General features: G+C 38.8%; 1 protein-coding gene across 1 annotated transcript; it reads right to left on the bottom strand.

Moving 5' to 3' along the window:
- Nucleotides 1-8,224: 8,224 nt before the first annotated feature.
- LOC129112593 (interferon gamma-like) lies at nt 8,225-14,000 on the bottom strand. Its single transcript, XM_054624756.1, has 4 exons — nt 13,701-14,000; nt 12,589-12,660; nt 9,703-9,951; nt 8,225-9,130 (listed from the first exon to the last, which is right to left on the bottom strand). The coding sequence occupies exons 1-4, from the start codon at nt 13,818-13,820 to the stop codon at nt 8,972-8,974; spliced, it is 600 nt and encodes a 199-aa protein (XP_054480731.1). The 5' UTR covers nt 13,821-14,000; the 3' UTR covers nt 8,225-8,971.
- Between the last annotated feature and the right edge of the window lie 890 nt (nt 14,001-14,890).

Here is a 14,890-nt window from a genome sequence, read left to right as displayed (position 1 = left end):
TAAATGACTTACATATGAAGGACTAAAGGGAGCTGGTGGAGGTGTGAAGTACATTCATTAAGTGCTTATTTCGGGTATTTTCTTGTCATTCTCCTTTATTTTTTCTCCATTACATCTTGAATTAATGAATCCATAAATAATACTAGTAATGAGTCACAGTCCATAAATACATTTTACCGATTATACTCTTACTGAAGGAATACTTTCAACACAAAACTTTGACTTGTAACAGACTGTCTTCACAGTGTGGTATTAGAAGAAGTGTTTGTATACTACAGTTAAAGTACTGCCACTCTGCTGTCATCTGGTGAATAAAAGGCATCATTACTCACTCAGAAGGTTTTCTTTATGTGTTCATAATTTAAAGCATCTTGACAGCACTTTTCAAATTAAAACAACTACATAAATATATGTAAGTATTATTATTATTATATTAGTTTAATAATTAAGTTGTTGGATTGAAATTGATCCATCGTCCTCTGTGTTCTGGTTGTAGTTGCACAGTTTGTCCTCCAGTTGTCAGCAGAGACTATGAAGTTATAGTTATTGCATTAACTTCTTATGACCGTTTGTCGTGTTATTTATCTAATAATATATTTATTTTTTAATGCTTTGAACTCCTTTTGTTCCTGTGGATGAGTTAGGAGCCTTTTAAACAGAAACTCTATGTCCTCATAGTGAAGGATTATGAAGACACTTTTTTTATAATTGTTTCTTGCTTCTCTTCATCAAAACTACATCACATTGATCAATGTCTAAACTTCAATATTCTCTTAATGCAGCATTTTATTGTGAAAATCAAACATTAGCAGAGGTGCAGATAAAAATATGTATTTTTTTTATCCCATTCACTTTAATACAAAGTCTTCCTAAAGCAGCATCTAGTGGCCATTAGAGGAACTGCAGCGTAACGTGATTTAGCTCTCGCTTTAACGTCACACGGTGGCTGCTGATTGGACGCTTCTTTTTCTTTTACTGGCGCATCATCCCGAGTGTCCAATCAGATTATTTATGGTCTGTTTGACTCTAAATGGAGCATCATTTACTAAATGAACATCATGCTGTATTGAAGAAGACTTGAAACTAGAGATTGAGACCATAAACTCATGTTTACAATGTTTACTGAGGGAATAAATCAAGAGAGAAGTAGAGTCATTTTCTCATAGACTTCTATACAACCAGAGGAGTCGCCCCCTGGTGGACAGGAGAGAGAATGCAGCTTTAATGCCGTGTTCACACCAAAAGCGAAGCGAATTTTTCACGCGTTCAGTTTACATGTAAAGTCAATGCTTATGATAATAATAATAATAATACTTTAATTTTATATAGCGCTTTTCTAGGTACTCAAAGACGCTTTACATAGGGCAAAGACAAACAAAACAAAAAAGAACACAAACAAAACAAACAAACAGAACATTTTAGTAAAAAAGAAAACTGGAGAAGCTGTGGAATGAGTCATGTAGTGGAGGGTCGGGAGGGAAAGGGAGCAGGGGTTAGCAGGTGAAGGCGAGTTTGAAGAGGTGGGCTTTGAGGGCGTGTTTGAATGATGATAGGGTGGGAGCCTGACGGATGTGGATGGGGAGGGCGTTCCAGAGGGAGGGTGCAGCAACTGAGAAGGTCACCCCAGGTCCGGCGCTTGGTCCTGATGGTCTTCAGAGTGTTTGCACCGGCGGAACTGAGGCAACGGGTTGGGGCGTGGAGGGGGAGGAGGTCTGAAAGGTAGGGAGGGGCCAGGTTGTTTAGGGTGGTGAGTAATATCTTAAAGTCTATCCTGTATTTGACCGGGAGCCAGTGGAGGTGGTGTAGGACCAGGGTGGTGTGTTCGTAGCGGCGGGTGGAGGTGAGCAGTTCTGAACATATTGGAGTTTATTGAGGGTTTTGTTGGGAGAGCCATAGAGGATGCTGCTGCAGTAGTGGAGTCTGGAGGTTATGAGGCCATGGATGAGATTCGGTGGTGGCAGAGGACAGGGAGGGCCGGAGGCGTGCAGTGTTCCTGAGGTGAAAGAAGGCAGTTTTGGTGATGTGGTTGGCGTGGGGTAGGAAAGAGAGGGTGGGGTCGAGGATGATTCCGAGGTTGCGGACCTGGGTGGAGGGGGTGACGATGGAGCCATCAGTGTTGAGAGAGAAGGTCTGGGCTGAGCGGGTGAGGGAGTTATACGCGAGCAGACGCGAACTCGAGCCTTGCGTCGCGAATGAGGCGAAATTGCGAAATTCGCTTCATCGCTTCGAAAAATTTGCGTGACGCTGTGTTGCGAAAGCCAATCAGCGTTGAGATTCTCCTCCTGTCACGCCGTTCAGAAAACAAGCATTTATATAGTGATGTCCTTGTCGTCTTGCAGAGAGAACTAACAAAACATGAATTCTGACTTTTTACAAACAGCCATCATTATGTTGTTATTTCGGCGTCCCTTTTTGTACATTTATTGCAATTAAATCACAGTAAAATGGTTTATTTTCGGTCCATACAGCTGGAGTAAACCTGGCTCGCCGGATTCAGTGAATACGGCGCCACCGGATGATGTTATGAACCAGACAAGACGGCGTTTAGTTTCCGGGGATATCTGGGACTGCAACAACGAGTATAAAGCAGATATAGTAGTTATTTCTAGTTATTTCTTGCATGGTTGATGGCGGAAATAAATGGATGAGTTGACAACGGTTTCTGCGGCGCGTCTAGTGCGAATGAAGCGAATAAACACAAACGGACCTGCGAGTAAACTGACGCAAAGACGCGTTGCGAATATTCGCTTCGCTTTTGGTGTGAACACAGCGTAAGACTTGAAGAATTGATTTCACTTTTTAGAACCAGTCTCCATTATTCAGTGTAATTGATTCAACTTTATTCGGCAAAAAGAAAAGTTGAAAAATATTATGTAAATGAAAAGTATTCTAATTATTCATTTGTGATTAGCGTCTGCATATTTATTATTTAGTAATAATACACTTGTGAGAAATATTTTAAACCAATAATGCATTTCTTTTGTTTCTTTTCTTTAAACTATGAAAAGAGTCTGGTTCAAAAATATGACGTGAATATTAAGTAGGAATTTTTTTTCAAACTTCCTCTGAGTTAAAATTGAACTTTAATTCAGAGGAAGGTCATGTGATACAGAAGAAAGCTAAAGAAAGGTCTCTTGCTTACTGTGTGTGTGTGTGTGTGTGTGTGTGTGTGTGTGTGTGTGTGTGTGTGTGTGTGTGTGTGTGTGTGTGTGTGTGTGTGTGTGTGTGTGTGGTGGCTGTTAACCCACTCAGAGCTTCCTTTGCAACAGGAAACAACTCGTAACTTCATGGAAATGCCACAGTGCATCTCTGTCTGACATGTTAATGAGCTGAGAGAGTGTGTGTGTGTGTGTGTGTGTGTGTGTGTGTGTGTGTGTGTGTGCGTGTGTGTGTTTCATGGCACCTCGTCAGCATCTCCACTGAAACTTAGAAACACTGGAGGCCAAATGATACCTAAAAACCGCCAAAGAAAAATGCCTGAATCATCTTTTTCAGGTTCCCTTAAAGGCCCAGTTCCTCTTATTCACGTCTCATTTTCATGAAAACTTCTGTAGAATACAGTTTGATTATATCTCGTTGTCATGGCAACCTTCAGGTCAACCAGATGACCCTCGGACTTCCTCAAATCCAGGAAGTATTCAGACTCTTTAATGCAGTAGAAGTACTAAAACAACACTGAAAATTAAATGTACTTGAAAACCAGTTAAATGTACTCAAAGTACTTGAAGTGAAAGTACATTACATTACAGTCATTTAGCAGACGCTTTTCTCCAAAGCGACTTACAGTCAGTAGTATATTACATATCATTCACCCATTCACACACTGATGACAGGCTACCATCAAGGTGCCACCATCAGACTCTAACTAACATTCATCATCCAGTCCACACCGATGGCAAGCCTTCAGGAGCAACTTGGGGTTAAGTGTCTTGCCCAAGGACACATCGACTGCCGAAGCCGGGTATCGAACCACCGACCCTCTGATTGGAGAACTACCTTGCGCTCCACTACGCCACAGCCGCCTGTGGTACTGATTGATCTGTAAAATGTTTCACTATTATATCTGATGCTTCTGCTGCATTAATGTGTATGTTGCATGTTTTTAACAAGCTTAATCTACATCAATGCATCATATGATCAGCAGCTCTACAATCAGCTCACTCTTAAGACACCAAAGGTCACAGACAGACAGTTGACCAGCCTGATATTCAAACATTCTGTTGTTTCTTATCTCCCGCTCATCATTGTATCTCCTCTCAGTGGTGAGATAACGAGCTGAGCGTCGATGTGTGAGACGGAAACACTTCCTGCTGATAATATGAACATAAATTCACGATACTGAAGCACAAGAGGAGCTGATCTGGTCTCTTTGATACTTTTTAATAGAAAATAAAACAAATTTTACACTGTATCGATCACTTCCTCATTTTATCAGAAACATTTCAGTCCTCAGAGGATCATCCAGTAAAACGCAACAAATAGAAGTACAACTTCTTAACTTACATCTCTTCTTCAGACTTTTATCTGATGGCTTTTTCGATTCATTTCTTGTTTATTGATTAAATCTCGTTTATATCTTGATCTTTATTACTTTCCCCGTGTTTTCATTGTAAAGCACCTTTCAAAAACTGCTTTTGAAAAACACTTTTTGAATGGTGCAATATAAATAAAGTTATCATTGTTATGTTATTATATACACCACATATATATGCACACACATATATGCATATAAATACATATGCATATACACATAAATAAATATATATATATACATATATTTACACACATATATACAAAGACATATATATGTGTCAGGATTTTAATGTTGTTTCACATTCAGTGGTGTTGATCTGACTCTCTTCTCTATAGGACTTTTTAATATCAATAATAATTGATTAATTACTAATTAAATATATTAAACAGATTATCAGCTATCAGACGGATTACTATGAATACTATTATAACTAAAGAATATATATTTATATAGTATATTATAGCATATTAGAGCATAAGGGCGGCTGTGGCGTAGTGGAGAGCAGGGTAGTTCTCCAATCAGAGGGTCGGTGGTTCGATACCCGGCTTCGGCAGTCGATGTGTCCTTGGGCAAGACACTTAACCCCAAGTTGCTCCTGAAGGCCATCGGTGTGGACTGGATGATGAATGTTAGTTAGAGTCTGATGGTGGCACCTTGATGGTAGCCTGTCATCAGTGTGTGAATGGGTGAATGATATGTAACATACTACTGACTGTAAGTCGCTTTGGAGAAAAGCGTCTGCTAAATGACTCTAATGTAATGTAATGTAATGTATATCATATGGTTTGCTGTTGTTGGGCCTCTGCAGCAGCAGCAGAGCAGTGAGTTCATATATGCAAAATAACTTGTTTCCTTTCTCCTGCAGCAGCATCTGCAACATGCTGACTCACAATGAAACCTACCACACACACACACACACACACACTTTAACACACACACTAACAGAGAGCAACCACAGAGACTCCCAGTCTCTCTCTGTGTCTTCATGGTTTCCATCTCTTGTTCTTCACTTGAATCTGTTCTGATACTTTATACTTCTACTTCACTACATCTCTGAGGGAAACATTTTACTTTTTACTGCAATACAATTATTATCACTTAAAGTTTTCTACATAAAAAAACACAATAAACTACAAGCTGTTGATTGATCATGATCCCGCTGCGGGACTAATAAAGGATTATCTTATCATGGATTCTTGTTGTCTCTATCCATGTTTTAATTGTGTCTACATTATGTTTATTGTTTACGTCCTGTACCAAAATAAAAGTTTTCGAAGTCTAAGTACGTCTATACTTGTATGATGATGCAGTACTACACTATCCACACAGTAGTATATAAAGTATCTCAAATTGGCTCCACATTGATGAACTACGACATGCTTTCACATGTATTTGTTAGTGATAAAAATAATAATATTATATATGAAAGATACTGTTACTTTTGATGCAGATATTTTTTACTGGTAAAGTTATGTAAAGAATCTGAGTACTTCTTCCACCACTGCTAAATACACAAAATAGTCCCTAATAAATGCACATATGCAACATATTTGTGGGGTGTTTTTACAGATTTTATATCTTAAAACCATTTTTGCATCTTTCAGTTTCTTTGCCTGGCTGTGAAGCTTGTTGACCACACACCAACACACAGCTCTGCTCTGCAGACTGGGGAAGCACAGCGCCGGTTCTAAGAAGCAGAGCAACTGGGGTGCATTGTGGGTAAAGGGGCTGCATAGTTACAGTAAAATAAGTCCTTTGTCACTTACCAAAAGTGATGTCACAGGAAGTGAGCTCACCGCTTTGGGTCTGAGGGAGGGTTGAGTTTCTGCAGAAATACCCCGACCCGCCTGTCTGCCTGCAGAAGATCATCATTTTTATTTTGTCATTTTGTGACCCTTTGTACTTCTACTCCACTGCATATATCTGACAGCTATTAGATGTTTTTTAGTTTGCATAAAACACACATGATAATAATTTAAATAAACCAATGGTTTACCGACTCTTTGGTTCAGCCCACAGAAGTTTGTGAACTACATATATGAAATATAGGCAACAATAACATCCTATTTTATGCAGATGACACTCAAATATACCTAACAGTGTCAAATAACTATAGTCTTTTGAATTTAACAAATAAATGGCCTTGTTCAGACTGCCAGCTGAATTTATTTTGGCATATATACGTATATATATTTATTTTATAATGTCTGGACATCAAAAAAACATGAGATGTGTTTTTTTGTAAATCTGATCCAAACCACATTTGAAGGTGGTTTGAAATGTGATTCTAATCGGATTTCTCCAGATTTGTCTCTTCCGGACGCTCAAATTGTATTTCAAAGTGTCTTTTTCGCACCCCTTACTATGCGACAAACAATGACGCTTACGTGCTGGAAGTGCTAAAAAAAATCGAGGGTGCTTACATAATGTCTGCAGGACATGAGCTATTTTGAGGTTCATTGTGTAATGTTGACCTTGGAAATTGGGAAATACAAAATCTGCATTTTCCAGTTTCATCCACATCTTGTGGGTTTCATCTACGGAATGAAGGCCACAATATTTTTTGTCTTATTTGGCAACTCTGCATCCAAGAATACCAAAATGACAGAGTTGCGGAGTTCTGCAGGGCTCAATCATTGGGCCTTTTCTCTTGTAAAATGGAAGCATGCAAATGTGAAGAAATTAAATAAATTTGTGAAATAAATATATAAAAAATATGAAACAACAAGATCATACCTTATGCAGATGACACTCAAGTATACCTACCAGTGTTTGTTGTGGTTTCAATTGGATTTCTACAGATTTGTATTAGTTTTCCGCTCGAATCGGATTTCAAAGTGTCTTTATCACCCCTTGCTATGCAACAAACTCTGGCGTGATGGAAGTGTTCGGCAGAATCAAGGGTGCTACTAGTGGAACGCTATATGATGGAGAACAACAACCCAATGTCATACATTCATCTAAATGTACACAAGAGTACTGCACCGCGAAGTGACAGCGCGGTTGCATTGAGGGCGAAAAGATGGACGTCCTTCACATGTTTCCTGTCAGAAAGCCAGGTCACTAGCGAAGCTAAGTAGTTACTGACACCATGTGGTTACCACGGCAACCCATGCAGATAGTTTGGTGATGTCTGGGCACGCAAATCCGACCTGGTCACTTAGAAAATAACAGTGCAGACAGTTTATTTTGCAAGCTGAACAAAGCCACTGATTTTAGTTTAAACTTGACTCCTGACCTTTGACACATCAGTTGACAAAACAATCACAACTCAAGGTCCAAGTAGCTGTTCTGGAGCTTTCATCCACCATAAGACTAATTGTCGTGGAAATGTAGATGATCCAATTTTGAGTTTTCTGTTTTCCTTCATGACCTTTATGGACCTTTCTATGGCTCAGAACAAAATGGAATTTTGAACATCTACATCTGAAAATGAAGAAAAATAATCATGCGATATGATCTTGAGTTTCCTTTAGTAGAACGTTGATGTTCGATTGTTTTGCGGAGTCGATGATCGCCTGAACTTCATTCAGACGGCAAAGAGTCACCAAAACTTGATTCTCAAATATTCTAGGAAACCAAATACAAGTCAGATCTGTTGATGTAATCACGGACTCAATAACAAAGTGCATCTTATCATCCTTAAAGAAATCATCACAAAAATCACATAGTGAAGTTAATTCTGTTTAATTCAGTTGCATTTCTCTACATGTGCCAATCAATAAATTAAATCAATAAATAATCAACATTCACAGCAGTATGATTATTAAATAGACATTAAATACAAAAATAAATATAGAAAACTACAACATGTCAGTAAAATACAAAAATCCCTGAAGAGTATAGTACTTCTACTACAAGCTGCAGAGCACCTGTACTGCAGTGAAGTACTTGAATGTTTAGAGGAAGTAGTACATTTAAATATGTCAGTATTTTTTACCATTTAAGTAATGACACCACTGACCATTAAAAATATCATAATTCTGTAAATGTTTCATAAATTTTCTGAGCATTAAATAATCTGCAGTTTTTAAATAAGTAAAAATCAAGAAATCAAGTCTGTCCAGGTGATAATTGATTGATATTGTGATTGATTAAGTGAGTTAAACTCCAAGTTGAATACAATTATTTTTTATAAACATTTCACAGGATCAAACCGCCATGCTTCTTTTAAGTATAAATCTCTGAATCTCCTTAAAAAAATACATGAATTTTACAAAATTACAATATCTATTAGGCTTAGGCTGCTGGTTTATTGTCACTGTAATAAATATCTTTCTACTTATAAATAATCTCTTAAGTAACCTCTTAACACAGAAAAACATTTCAAACTTGGAAAGCTGGTTTAAATTGGATATTTTTTGGTTTCATAATATTCCTAATGTAATTTTATCCATTTTCAATTTGTCATTAAATATCCTTGTTGTTGTTTTCTTTTTAGCCACTCGGACGGGGTTTGACCCTCCGGGTTTTGACCCTCAGGGTTTGCCGCCGTCGCCGCCTCCTCTCCATCTTGATGTTATATAATGAGCTCGCCTCCTCGTACATCCACGGCAGCTCCAACAATGCTTTGCTCTGGACATCATGGTCATCCATCTAGAGGGGGCAGAGAGACAGGAAGAGACGTTTTACCACACACGCTCAGGAACAACACAGTTTCACATAGACTTATTAAAAGCACATAAAACCTTTAGTAAACTTCCCAATAAGTAAGATGAAAAGAGGGTTTATAATGGCTTTAAAATGATTTAGTAAAAGCTCATGGGACATTTATGGATCAGCCTGTGATATGACTTAATTAAGCCTCTAAATAAACCTTCCATTAGCCTTAATTTACAGAAGGTTTACGCCTTTGTACGCTCTACATAAACCTTGTATAAGCCTGACTTTAAGACCTTTGTAAGCTCGACACAAACCCTCCATAAGCCTTAAGGGCATTTGTACTCTTGAAATAAACCTTAAATAAGCCTGACTTTAAGGCCTTTCTATGCTCTACATTAACCTTCAGTAAGTTCTAACTCTGAAACATTTATACGCTCTACATAAACCTAAAGAAAAGCCTGACTTTAAGGCCTTTGCACGCTCTACATAAACCTTCAATAAGCCTTAGTTTTTGATCTCTCGCTCTCTCTCTCTCTCTCGCTCAGTATAAGTGTTTGTCACTCTACCTTGATGTGTTTCAGAGCATTCAGGTTGTGTAGAAGCTTCTCCTGCTCATGGTAGTGGTGTTTCTTCAGCTCCTGGACCTTATGCAGGATGACGTTCAGGTCCGTCCTGACGTCTTCGCCCGCTGCCACTTGGACGGGATGCTCGTTGATCCCGGCCGTCTGGGGGCTCGGGGTGGGCAGCTGCTTCAACATAAGGCCAAACAGCTTCTCATACGTCTCCAAAACACCGCCCATAAACACCCTCTTTGCCTGAGAGAGAAACAAATATTGGTTTGATGGGTTAGGCATCCTGAACGTGTTTGTTGACCTTTTTCATAGCAAAAATGCAGTTTTTGCAGCAAGTTTTAACAGATTAAATTCAATCTAGGTCTTAAAAAAGTAGGAACGTTACATGAAAACAGATCGAATAAAATATAAGTTTCCTAAACGTTATAAAATCAGTGGTATAGTCCTTTTAACATAACAAAGCTGGTGTTCTCTGTCTTGACACACTTGTGCCAGCCTCAACGAGCTGAAAACCTTTATACAAAGTGGAAAGAAGCTCTGTGGTTTCCCACACAGGAGTTCAACAAAGTGCAGGGTGGGTTTGAAGGGGAATGCCACTCATCGACTGTGAATCGTGAATGCCACACTACAACATCAACAAGTCAAAACATGTCGGTCTCACATTCTCACAACCAACCCATCACATAAGGACGCTTTGCTCTGGACCTCTTGGCGTAATAGTGTAAATGTTCAACTTTCTCTAGACTTCAACACTAACGTTACGTTGTGTATGTAATGTAACTTAAGTCAATGTTTTGTCTTACAATTGTTCGTATCTTTTGATATCTTTCGTGCGTTTTTCTACGAAAGTCCAGCAACACTTCTCAAATTCTTCTAATATACTTAGTTAGGTTTAGAATTTTTTTTTTTTAAATACTTCATCATTTCGGTAAAAGAACAAACACATAAGTGCCGTTTACTACTGGAATACGCAAGTTACGTTTATACTTCAAAAGTTTTGCAACAAACTGTGACAAAATGACGAAATCTTTTAATTTCTCATACATCGTGTTTGTAATTCATGGCACAATTCAAACGGGATCCAAAAATGATTTCTCTCTCGTCGTAGACTACCGTACATATTATATCTGAAATTTGGTCCCATTGTGGTCCATCGTTAGGGTGCACATATGAGATCTACCATTATCAGGTTCATTGTTGCCTAAAACAGTGTTCCACCTCAGATGAGTAACTGAGGTGGCTGGAGTGGAAAAAATTAAAAAATTGATGAAATGAAACACTTGTGTGGTCATTGTGAGGGAGAAACTAAATGGAAAAACCCTGAGGGGCGTGTTGGGTGGGTGGCCTTTATGCTAAAAACACTCTCTGTACCACCATGAATACCTAAATATGAACTCATCCTGATATTAACATTATTCTGGCTTTTATGACATTTTGTGACCTGATCTAAAACCATTTCTCAATACTGAAACAAACAAACGACGACAATATCCCATTCGAGCCGATCCAAAAAAGTAAAAATCTTGTTGCAACAATCTTTTCCTCAACATGAACTAAAAAGATTCCAAACAAACACAGTTTAATAATTGATTATCGCTAAATTTGTATCAAGTTATAACTGTTTGCGGGGGACGAACAGGTTTAGGTTCCGTTTAAAACCTTCAGATATAGATCTGATTTCCATCTTATTTGCTTAAGGTTTATTTTTACAGGGACGAGCAAAAACCGCAGCCTAGTTTCCAATGCCTCGATCTTATCTAGATCGTATCTCGGTAACCACACAATACTTCAACAAGAGCAAACAACCGACTGAATCGCTGCAGACCGAGACATGAACAGTGAAAGACTCTTTCGTGTTGGAGCTCAGTACTCGAAACCAAACATGAAGTGGCTTTTTTTTTCATAATTGTTGGTGAAGAGTGAAAGTTTAATCTGGAGCCTGAGAATAGCCGAGCACATAACGTTGCATGATGCAGAGCAAGCAGTGAACAAAATAAATACCACAAGAACCTCAAGGTGCGATAAAAAAACTGTTCGGTGTCAGACTGCATTGAGGAAAAGTTTTTAAATGATTAAAAGTGAAACAAAGATGGCGGCGCTCGACAGGAGAACATGGAAAGAGACCACCTGAGTTTAGATTAATTTTAACGAGGTCAAAAGGTTGAGAAGTAAACGTATTCGCAATCTTTATGAGATTCAAAAGAAAAGGTCAATCTCATGTCTCATGAGTGTTTGGAACGGAGCTGGACTCAAGAGGCGATTAGCCTAGCTTAGCATAAAGACTGGGATCAGGGGGAAACAGCTAGCCTGGCTCTGTCAAAAGTAAAAAAAAAAAATAGACCAACCAACGGCTGTAAAACTCCTGTTTGATGTACAGAAGTACGAATTTAAGAAAAGTTTTCCATGAAATCACAAATAGTTGTGTTTACGTTTCTTTTTGGGTACATATACGTGTTTATTATTGGGCTGTAGAGCTGTTGGTAGGTGTATTTTCTTCCACTTTGGACGGATCCATGCTGTTGCATCCAAGTCTTAATGCTAAGCTAAGCTAACCGAACTCCAGCTTGTACTTAACACGCGGACATGAGAGCGGTTTCAATCCTCTGATCTCCGAAAGACAGAAAATATTTCCCAAAATATTGAACTATTGCTTTAAAGGTTACGGTTGAGTCGACGTTCCCATTAAATTTCTATGAACCACGAATGAAATCTGCAATATTTTATAGACATTTCTTTGGATTTATAAAGAGAAAAGAATGTGAGCTTAGAGGTGAACAGTTGAATCATGTATATAAAACATCGTGACTTTATGTTCCTATTTGTAGATGTATATAAGTTAAATTGTTCCATTGATCCTTTAAAAAGTTGACTTTTATTTACCTCCATTTTTCCAGCGAGTGGATCTTTGGAGAAGACCGGGGTCCCGTTGAATATCTTCCACGGTTCAATCGTCTGCAAAGAAGAGCATTTTCTTTGTAAATATACACAAATTATTATAATTACTGGTGCATTCAAGGACAAATAATAATCAAAAAAGTTGGAAAAAGGGGTTTTGGTAGTTTCTTTTACTTCCCTAGAAAAAAATAATCGTATTAGTGCATTCAAGGACGCGCTGACATTTGAGACTTTAGAGGCTCCGTTGTTAACGAGCTCTGTTAAGATAATAATTAAAAAGTTATTTCCCGAACTGTCCTTCGTGATGCATTTAAGGTCAATCTGACATCTAATTATACGAATTATTTCTGATAACCTCGGTTGTCAGATAATCAAATTAAAGACAAATAATAATCACCCACATTGTGAAGGATTACATGAATATGATATCTTCTCTAATATCTACTTTCAGGGACTCAATTAAAAACCTTCTTGGTGCATTTAAGGACGCTCCGACATCTGAGACTTCAGAGACATTGTTGTTGCTGTGCTCTGATATCAGATAATCAAGTTGTGAAAAAGATTTTCTATATGGTCCTTTCATACACTGCATTTAGACAGTCTAGACTTATGCATTAAAACTCTTGTTGGTTCGTTCAAGGACTATCAGACATCTGAGATTTATGTGTCACCTGTTGCAAAGCAAAGAGAGAAAAAAAATTAACCCCTAAAATACAGCGTGAATGCGGTTGTTTCCTGCACTTAAACGGATGTTGATGGCAAACTATATTCTTAAATCTCAGAAGTCTGAGTGTCCTTGAATGTACCATCAAGGGAAAGTCCTGCTCCTGAAGTACACATTCAATAATTTACAAGTTGGAAAACTTGCCAGAACCGTTCGTTAAACGTACATTTAGTCAATGTGTGTGTGTGTGTGTGTGTGTGTGTGTGTGTGTGTGTGTGTGTGTGTGTGTGTGTGTGTGTGTGTGTGTGTGTGTGCGCGTGTTTGTGTGTTTGTGGTGAGTTTGAAAGCAGCAGGAGGAAACAGTCTTCTGAAGTACTGCACAGAAAAAACTGATGTAGTATAAGCACAACAGCAGTAGTAGTAGTATACTCACGTAGTGCTTTAGGAGGTTTTGGATGGTTTTGTTCATGTCTTGAGTGATGTAGGCGCCTTGGACCTGACAGACGATCAACCAGAAGGACAGACAGACCACCGCTTTCGCCGTGGCAACCATCGTATCGCCGCTTGTACCCTGACACTCTTGCACGCTGTCCGCTAGTTCGATTCCCAAGCCTGAATGGGGCCTTTTTTCAAATCCCTCGACGGAGCGACCAAAGACCTGTCCGGCTGTCTGGCTGTCTGGCGGTATCACTTTGTGGCGGTCTGACCGGCTGTCTTAACAGTCGAGTGCCTCTTGCCCCTGAAGTTGTTTCTAACTGTTTGAGTTCATGGTGAAACCTTTTATACATAACTCCAGAGAGAGACGCGTCGGGGAGAGAGAGAGAGCGTGTGATGCAGCGATGATCTAGGTGTGAAAATGTGGTTGTGCAGTTTCCTTTAAATCACCAAACTTCATAGAAGTGGGTGAGGGGTCTCCCACTCATGTATGTTAAACACCTATCATCTGCTCCTTGCAGATATGCACATCACTCAATGTTTTATGTAATTAATGGTTTTACTGGCCACATTGGGAGCGCTAATGGTTTCCTGATAGAGGCCGGCAGTTTCATGCAACTCAGCGTAGTGAAGAGAGTTTTGAGTTGAAGTGACGCTGCAGCCGGCGTCGGAATCATTCCAAAATCATTCCATCCATTAGAAACACGATGGAAACCGTTCGGAACCATTTATGTTCATTTATCGTCACAGACGTGAACTTTGACCTCTGCATCTAAACCCATCCTCAGCACCAGGAGCAGTGAGCTTCTGTAATAGTAGTGTAGTACCAAGGAAGCAACTTTGGGGTTTATTGTCTTGCTCAAGGACACTTGGACAAGCGGAAAAATGAGGAGCAGCTCTACCGACTGAGCCAGAGAAAAATAAATGATAAGCACCATAAAGTTCATAGAAGTTGTATTAGCTAGCAGAGAAAAAGTTATACATGCAGCTGAAAAGCTTGGTAAAAAACAAAAACATTTGTAAAGTTAGATTAAAGTCATGGAGAACATGAATAGTTACCTAGAAGTTAAGTAAAAGTAGAATAATGAATGATAAAAATAGTGAAATGTAATAGACGCAGGTGAAACGGTTAGCTTGAAGTAATACAATTTGTAACAATGAGATAAAAGTAATGGATAACATTAATAG

This window comes from Anoplopoma fimbria, chromosome 23 (genome assembly GCF_027596085.1).
Source record: "Anoplopoma fimbria isolate UVic2021 breed Golden Eagle Sablefish chromosome 23, Afim_UVic_2022, whole genome shotgun sequence".
Classification (NCBI taxonomy): domain Eukaryota; kingdom Metazoa; phylum Chordata; class Actinopteri; order Perciformes; family Anoplopomatidae; genus Anoplopoma; species Anoplopoma fimbria.
Note: the sequence above shows the minus strand (reverse complement) of the source record. Positions and strands in the feature narration are given on the sequence as shown.